At 48.5% G+C, this 8,907-nt stretch overlaps 1 protein-coding gene across 1 annotated transcript; it reads left to right on the top strand.

Moving 5' to 3' along the window:
- Positions 1-5,804: 5,804 nt before the first annotated feature.
- LOC147977740 (uncharacterized) lies at positions 5,805-8,211 on the top strand. The gene has a single exon (XM_087516430.1). It carries the CDS (start codon positions 5,811-5,813, stop codon positions 8,031-8,033), a length of 2,223 nt encoding a protein of 740 aa, XP_087372556.1. The 5' UTR covers positions 5,805-5,810; the 3' UTR covers positions 8,034-8,211.
- Positions 8,212-8,907: the final 696 nt, after the last annotated feature.

Genomic DNA, 8,907 nt, shown 5'->3' on the forward strand with positions numbered 1-8,907 from the left:
CGGCGAGGAGGATGACCATGGGAGGATATTTCGGGTGATTGCCCACGAGCTCTCGTTTGCAAGCGATTTCTACTACTCCCCTCTCCCTGTGGCCTCTCTGGGTGCCTGGCCCGCAGCTCTCCACTTCGTCCTCTCCTTGCTCACTTGCATTCCACTTTTCATTTTATCACTCTACCTCGTTCCACACCTTTTGATCGGGATTGCTGCTGGTCACGTACCAGTCGGTATTCATCTAATTCTTCTCACCGCAGTCGCTGCATCCCTCGAGATATGGGCATTGGTCAGCAGTGCGCGCTCTAATTGGACCAAGATAAGCATGGTTGCCCACTGCATCAACCGGCCTCGTTGGTCCAAGATGATCTCTTCCTGTTTGCTAAAATGCAAATCACCGAGGCATTGGAAGGATGTGATTGGGCAGAGCCGTTTACTCAAGCCTAGTCCTCCCAAGGACCATCTGTTCAAACAGATCTTCTTCCCAAGAAGGAACCAGCATGTCAAGGTCACATCAGATGTGAAAGCTGCGGTCCTCACATCCTTGAGGATCAGTGAACGGCAGCTGAGCAACGGCATAGCCACGGTACAGCGTCGGTGCCCTCACCTTGCTTGGGCATGCCATGGAGGCGCCACCACTAATACTGATGCTATCCTCGTGTGGCACATTGCCACAAGCCTCTTTGAGTGTTCTCTTGTTGCTGCTCCGGCTCCAAAGCCAATCACAAACATGGCCGTTGCAAACAGCTTGTCATGTTATTGTGCATACCTCGTGGCAGAGGCTCCAGACCTGCTACCAGACAATGCCGCCTCAACGAGGCTCCGCTACCGGCAGGTGAAGGAATGTGTGGAAACATCTATGCGTAGTGCATCTTCAAGGTCGGGCATGGCCTTGTATTCCCACCTGCTTCAGTCTTTCGGTCATGACAACTCCCATGAGGTGCTGAAAAGGGGCTCAAGGCTTGGTAGGCAGTTAGTGGAAGAGGTTCAAAGGCGGAAGGAGGAGAATCAAGAAAAGAACCACGAACAATCTACAGGGGGTGAAGAAGAGGTGGTGTGGGAGCTCCTGGCGGAGTTCTGGTCAGAGATGATACTCTACCTCGCGTCGTCGGACAACGTCAAGGGCCACGTTGAGGCACTGCAGCGTGGCGGCGAGCTCATTACGCTGCTGTGGGCACCGCTCCTGCACGCCGGCATCACCACCAGGCCTGCTCCCACCGTCCCCGAGCCTTGATGACTTCATCTTCATCCACCACCTTCTGATTTACATTTGGTGCTGATTTTGTAGTATTTAGTATGTATTGTGCTTGTTTAGGTGTGTGCTGGTCGTGATTAGCTATCTGTCCGAAGACTGCTTGATGATTCTATATTCAGTATTGTGTATGTTTACTGTGTGCTGACCACGGTAGTTCCCTTTTAACTTTGCGTGTTTGCAATGGTATTGGCCAGGCTTTACAGAGTACTCTGATAGTGTCTAATCTTTCTCTGGGTTAAATGCCCGCAAATATATTTCCACTTCTGATTAAAATCAGTATTCTCTCATCACGTGCCAATGCAAGAGGTCACAAGGTTCATGTCCACATACATTCCGAATCTCTAATTAAGAGTGTTCGACTGTTCGACGACCAAAACCAACTGCATGAACAAAGTGTGATCTGTGTGTTCCCTTTCTATGGTTGTGTGCATCACAATGATACAGAGGCTGGCGGTTTCAAACTGCTTTAAGTGTTCCCTTTCTTCTCCACTAGTAATTGTGGGCGTGCAATGCCGCCGCAGTTCATACATAGTTTAGAGTGTGGTGTAATTAATCATGGATTGGTGTAATTAAACAAGGCAAGTTGAGCACAAGAGCACAATTTCAGCTTCCAGATTTTGCAGGAAATCAGTATCAGGAAGGATGTGATTTGGAGAGATTATCCTTTACCTTCCTATGCAGTTGTCACACATCAAGCTCTTGCATCCTCAGGTTATCATCTCCTAATAGAAATAATTGATCATGGAAGCAGTTCAGCTTATGCAACCACTATTGTTGTTTGTGCTCAGTGGCAATGCACAGTAAAAAATAATTGAGTATGTAACTGAGAATTGTGAAGAAATATCTTACACATTGAATCCTGGAGCGTCGAGCTTGGCCACTTCTTTTCGCAACCACAAACCACGAAGCCTTGCTGGATAGCACATAAAGATCTCACGATTCACTGGATCCTTGAAGGCATCAGATGACAGAACCATGATGTCATCAGATACATCATCCATGGTATCAAGAACTTCGATGCATGCATATTGACATCGAGTATTCGATGCATGCATCTTGACATCGAATATTCGATGCATGCATCTTGACATCGAGTATTGCTGCCCCTGTGCAATTGTTTGTTCCATTGCTTGTTCCTTCAAGCTAGAATGTGCTCTCTTGAGATCAACATAGGCTGACATGGTTTCCTCAAGGCGTGGTGGTGTTTTTTTTTTCTTTTTCTTTTTTTTGCGTACCAACATCCACACCTCTCAAGTTTGAAGATTCTTCATTTCTTGAGTTAAAGGATTCTTTAGTTCTCCGTGCTTGTACATCGGCATCAACTTCATCATCATCCAAATCTTCTTCATTGAGACCTTCTGACATTGGCTCGTCATAACTTTTGCCCAGAGTCTCTTCTCTTTCAAGTCCATAGTGTTCCTTCTTCCAGCATCAAAAGTCTCGTTATGCAATACTTGACTTGTGGAGGCATCCTTTCTTTGAGGGACTTGTTGGGTTTTTCCCTGGGATGTTTCCTTGAAATACTCTGGTTGATCGGAACTCTTGCACAATCAAGATCAGTCTCTAATAAATGTGAAGTGATGCTTTCCATCAGCAAATTGTCCTATTAAGATGCAGTGAAATAACATCATGAGGATGCTACTCCTACTTTCAGCATCTATAGAAATTTATCATTTCAGAATAAGAGCAGCAAGGAGATTAATCAACCAGAGCATGCTTATCATTTCAACCAATCGTTTATCCCAAAAAAATGTAGCAGCCAAAATGCAGTAATCAGAGATGTAGACAAGCATCATTCAGTTTATTAATAATTCCTCTCAATCATGTCATGTGACGGCACATATGTGTACATGACAGAAACTTACTTTTAGTTCATGCCTTCATGGTACAAGCCTGCAGGGTTAACTATTCTAAACAAATTGACACATTGATGTAAAACTGCACCAAGTTTCAAGGTTCAGAAGCAATACATTCATCAACGTTCATCAAGTTTCAGAGTTTACAGTTGAATTATTCACGACTTGCATTTGATTCCATCTCTTGCGAAATAACTAGTGGACCGATTTAACAAAAACACAAGTAAATAGACTAACAAATCCTTGGGTACCGAATTTCAGTAACAATTTTACTAGTGGCAAAGAAGTGCAGCATGCAGCCTAACATTTCCGTCACGAATTCAACATTGGCAAGCCCTAAAACACATCAACGTTTCAGATCAACATTTCCATCACGAAAACTCACCAATGATTCCACTTCTTGCGGGCGGTGGATGGAGGACTGGCGGTGGCGAGTGGAGGGTTGGGGCTGGGGCGTCAGCCTCGTCCACGAGGACCATGACCATCTCCTTCACCACGCACTGTTCTGGCCGGTAGAGGCTCCTTCAGATCACACACGGACGACGGCCGACGGATGCGCGGTTGGGAATGGACGGCGGCGCGGACGGCGGAGGCTTCAACGAGGGAGTGAGGTGGCGGAGCGCGAGTCCTGGTTCGGGATGTGACTGCGGTGGCGGCTTGACTCGTTGGAGTGGAGAGCAGCCGGGTCTTTCGCACAGGGAGGAGCTCGGGTGGGCCAACCCATGTAGCGCACGGTTCCTTCTGGCTTTTTGCTAAAAAAAATCTGTTTTATATCAGTTTACAGACTTTTTTTATTTTAGAAAGACACGAATTTGTTTTATTTTGAAAAGGTGGAAATTTATGTTTTCTCTAAAATTATCTTAAAACATAAACATTAAAAAAAGTGTGAAGAATTATTCAAACTTTTATGAACATTTTAAAAATAACGAGAACATAATTCAAGGGAAACGATTGCTCTCAACACTTGGCTCCCGTCTGCCGCACGACGCATGTCCCCCATGACGTGTGCCCTGGCTCTTCATGATTTTCTGCAACGTCACCAATGTTGCTGAAGTTTCTTTCGTAACATCAGGAATGTGGCAAAAAGGAGAAGATACATAAAATCTGCAACAAGATCTCCGTAGCACAAAACAAAACTCTACAAGAAGACCTCTGTCGCCAAAAAAATAAAATCTGTTGCAATGGTGGAGGGGTCCGCTCGGCCAGTCGTTGCACCAGATCTGACGGGTCGTTGCACCTCGCGCCCTTGTGGCGCACGCCCTAAATCCTAAGTCGTCATCCCGTCTGAAAATTGACCAGCACGTACTTGAAATTTCAGCAAAAAATTACAGGTCGGTCGGTGGTCCTGTAAAGCACCGGAGGAACAAGCCATGCATGCAGAAGTACTAGAGCCAAGTGCCCATCATTCCAATGCCGCGTTGCATCTGCGAGATGCCCAGTGGAGTTTCCTCACAAGTGCTGCAATGAGTGAGCGGTGAGTCAGGTCTGTCAGTCACCAATGGCCGGCCGTCTGCACCGTCCATGGCATGCAAGAGCTAGCAACACGAAGCTGGTAACGTACCAAAGCGCGCACCCATTTTTCAACACAGCTACAGGCGCTACGTACTACTGAAAATGAATGCATGCAGTGGACGCTACAGCTTTGTTTCTCTCACTCGACATGCATGGAGCATGGTTGGTCCATATGGCTGTTGATTTCGATCGCCCCTACAAAAGCCAGTCCCGTTATCTTTCTTGTTTCCCCTTCCCTTATGCTTTGCAACATGCATGCATGGTTACACTTATACGCATGCATTCATGCATTTTCATGCATGTAAGATTGTAAGTACTCCCTCGTAAACTAATACGTATAAAAGCGTTTAGATAACTACATCACTAGGCCAATAGTGTGGTTCCATCAATTTGCTGTCCATCGTGCAGCAGAGCACGCCCGGCTCTCCCGTCCCGCGCACATGCATGTTGTGGTGGATGCTCCAGTCCAGTGTGAACTCCACCGCCGCAAAGCGAAAGGGCGAGCGTGCTTCCTCGTACAGCCGGCCGGTTGGCACTGGGCAGGCAATGTCTCGTGAAAGCGCTTGCTGCCGGGCTTCTGCCTGCTGCGCATTGTGTGTGTGTCTTCCTCTCCCTAGGTGCGCGTGCTTGTTCGTACCGCATGGGAGGAAATGTCTCGTCCAAGATGAACAGTGCCTCCAAGGCGCAAGCACTCGTAAAAGAAGGCATGATCGAGTAACAAGACGGATCGATGATGGGGGTGGTGATATGAGACCTGTGAGTCTCCTTGTGATGATGGTTAGTACCTAACTGGGCCAGATGCAGTTTCTGTCTGCCGCGTGATCGCCGTGACTTGGTGTCGAAGCAGACGAGCTGTGGCTTGGCGAAGCAGCCAGGTAGCCTCCTCGTTAGCTTCTGCCCGCTGCGTGAGAAAGCGAACACGCTCTCAGCTTTTTACAGTCGTCAGTCGCCACTAACCTATGCCGATGCTGCTCAAGTAGAAACGCCATTCAAATTTCAAATTGAGTAGGCAAGCCGCCTCCGGTAACCTAGTAACCTGTGCCGATGCTGCTCAAGTAGAAACGCCATTCGCAGGCAAACCGCGTCCAGCTGCAACGGCTCCTCCTATATCGATCGGTCGCCTATAAATGTGTGTACACTGCAAAGTGCAGACCCAAACCTTATGCATGCTAGAGATTAGTAGAATCCAACTTGACATGAATCCACACTTCAAGGTCGGCATTCTCCTTGCGGTGGCCGCCGCGGACGTTGTGCTACTGACCTGCCTCAGCTCACGCCGGGGTCGTACGAGCCGCTCCAGGCACGGCCGCTTCTTCCTCTGGGCCGCCTCCGCTCTGTATTTTCCGCTAATCTCCTACATCCTCTCCTACCTTACCAACGACCTCTCCTCCTCCCTGGCCAAACAAAGCTGCGTACAGACAGAGGGCAGAACGGAGTCTGAAAAAATAATGCAGGAACACGACTGCTTGGAAGAGGTGGTGGGGATGTTCATGCTCACAGTCCTCGTCCAGTCGCTTAAGTCCAAAGCCGACTTGGCAGCCCTGGCCGTGGCCGCCGTTGCCTCGCCGGCAGCCGGCGCCGATGACATCGACAGCCAGAAGATACGACCTTCCATGGACAGCCTCGTCTACTCCTTCTGGGTAGCGGGCTTGGTCATCAACACCATGCGACTATATGGCCACACAGAGGCTTATGTATATTTGTTGTTCGAATCTGTGGTGGTCATATTTCTGTTCTGGGCGCTTGGTGCTGGAAGAATGGTGCTCACGTTTGCCGCCTTCCGGCATGCGAATGGCTCCTTCGCCCTTGGCCGGAACGCGCAGCTCATTGACGGTTACATGGCGCAGCTCCAAAGCATGGAGGAGGAGGCAGTACCCCGTCTCATAGTGACAGGAGAGAAGAACGACGACGTGGAAGAAAGCCTCCAAGGGTACCGTGTCAAGCCTTCATCCCTACAGTCGAGCCACCTGGTCACGCTGGACAAAGTCTGGTCATCAGACGACCATCGCCTTCACCCACAGCTCAAGGACCTCTGCCTCTCTTTCTGTCTCTTCAAGTGCCTGCGTAGGCGGTTAGCCGGCTACAAGCTAGCCGAGGCTGGCTCTACCTGGGCCTTCCGCTTTGTCTCCGATGGACTGCTCGGCGAGAACGAGGAGCACAACCACGAGAGGATGTTTCAGGTGATTGCGCACGAGCTTTCGTTTGCCAGCGATTTCTACTACTCCCCTCTCCCTCTGGCCTCTCTCGGTGCCTGGCCCGCTGCTCTCCACTTCATACTCTCCTCGCTCATCTGCGCTCCACTTTTCATTATTTTACTCCTCCCCATTCCGCACGTTATGTTCGACATCTTTGTTTCAGTTGGGAATGGGGAGGCTTCCACTTTTTCTCCCACGCATTACAATTATCTCATATTTCCTATTGCTCTAATTCTTCTCCCCGCAATCGATGCATCGATGGAGATATGTGCAATGATCACCAGTGTGCGCTCTGAGTGGACCAAGATAAGCATGGTCGCCCACTGCATCAACAAATCTCGTTGGTCCTGGATGATCTCTACCTGTTTGCTAAGATGCAAATCCCCTAGACACTGGAAGGATGAGATCGGGCAGAGCCTTCTACTCAAGCCAAGTCCTCCCCAGGATCATCATCTGTTTAAATTCAAACAGATGTTCCTCCCAAGGAGAAACAAGCATGTCAAGGTGACATCATATGTGAAAGCTGCCATCATCAGATCCGTGAGGATCGGCGGGCCGCAGCTGAGCAACGGCATTGCCACAGTACAGCGCCGGTGCCCTCACCTCTCCTGGCCATGCCATGGCAGCGTCACCACCAGTACCGATGCTATTCTCGTGTGGCACATTGCCACGAGCCTCTTTGAGATCAAATACCCTTCTTCTGCTTCCACAAACATGGCCGTCGCAAGCAGCTTGTCACGGTACTGCATGTACCTAGTGGCGGAGGCTCCAGACCTGCTGCCAGGCAATGCCGTCTCGACGAAGCTCCGTTACCGGCAGGTGAAGGAATGTGTGGAAACATCCATGCGTGGTGCAGCCTCAGGGTCGGACTTGTATTCGCAGCTGGTTGCATTTGAGTCTGTCAGTGATGAGAGCTCCTCTGAGGCTGGGAAGGTGGTGAAACAGGGCTTAAAGCTTGGAAAGCAGCTGGTAGAAGAGGTTGAAAGGCCGAGCGAGGAGGATCAAACAGAGAACCAGCAAGAATCTGCCAAACGCAAGGAGGAGATGTGGGAGCTCCTGGCGGAGTTCTGGTCGGAGATGATACTCTACCTTGCGCCCTCAGACAACGTCAAGGGCCACATTGAGGCACTGCAGCGCGGCGGCGAGCTCATTACCCTGCTGTGGACGCTGCTCCTGCACGCCGGCATCACCACCAGGCCTGCTCCCGAGGTCCCTGCACCTTGATGAGTGCATCTCGAATTCTCCATCCATCATTGTATGTATATCCACTACTTCTGTGTGTGAGTTTGCTTTACATTTGTGCTGGCTTTCTAGTACTTAGTATTGTGCTAGTTGTTTACGTGGCTACTTGGTGGTTATGGTTAGGTATCTCTTTGATGATTCTGTAGTCAAGTAGTGCACTTTCTAGTGTGAGGTTGATTTGCATCTGGTGATGACTCTGTAGTATTCAGTATTTTGCTTGTTTGCATGTGTACGTGCTGGTCATGGTTAGCTATCTGTGTGGAGACTGTGTGATGATTCTGTAATCAGTATTGCATTTGTTTACATGTGTTCTGATGACTTTATGTGTTTGCAATGATATTGCCTCAAATACTACTACAAAGATCTGGTACAACATGGCCGGTCTTCACTTTTACTTTTACAGTGCGCAACATTTGTAGCATTATTGAAATACGCGTGCATGCCGTGGACGGACTTGACTTTCCGACTCAATTCTGTGGTTGTGAGAAATCTCGTCTCCTTTTCCCCATCCTGTTTTTCAACTGGGCTACTCATAATGGCAATGCGACTGTGCAAGAAAATTTTTCTATCGTGCTTCACGGAGCCCTCCCCTCTGTTCCATGATAATACATAGTGTGTATAGATTTTTGAGAAAATCAAAGTTTGTAAAATTCAACTAGTTTTATAGCGAAAAATATTTACGTCTTAGAGTACCAAATACATTTTGCATGAAACATACTGTATATAGCAAGAAAGATATACCAAGGGCAATTAGAAGAAGAATCCAACAGACAAGGAAAGCAATCATGCAGGTACATACATAGTTTGCAGTGTGGTGTAATTAATCAAGGGAAGATGAACACAAGAGCACAGTTTC

This window comes from Triticum urartu, chromosome 3A, assembly GCF_056163025.1.
Source record: "Triticum urartu cultivar PI428250 chromosome 3A, HENAU_Tu73, whole genome shotgun sequence".
In the NCBI taxonomy this organism is placed as follows: Eukaryota; Viridiplantae; Streptophyta; class Magnoliopsida; order Poales; family Poaceae; genus Triticum; species Triticum urartu.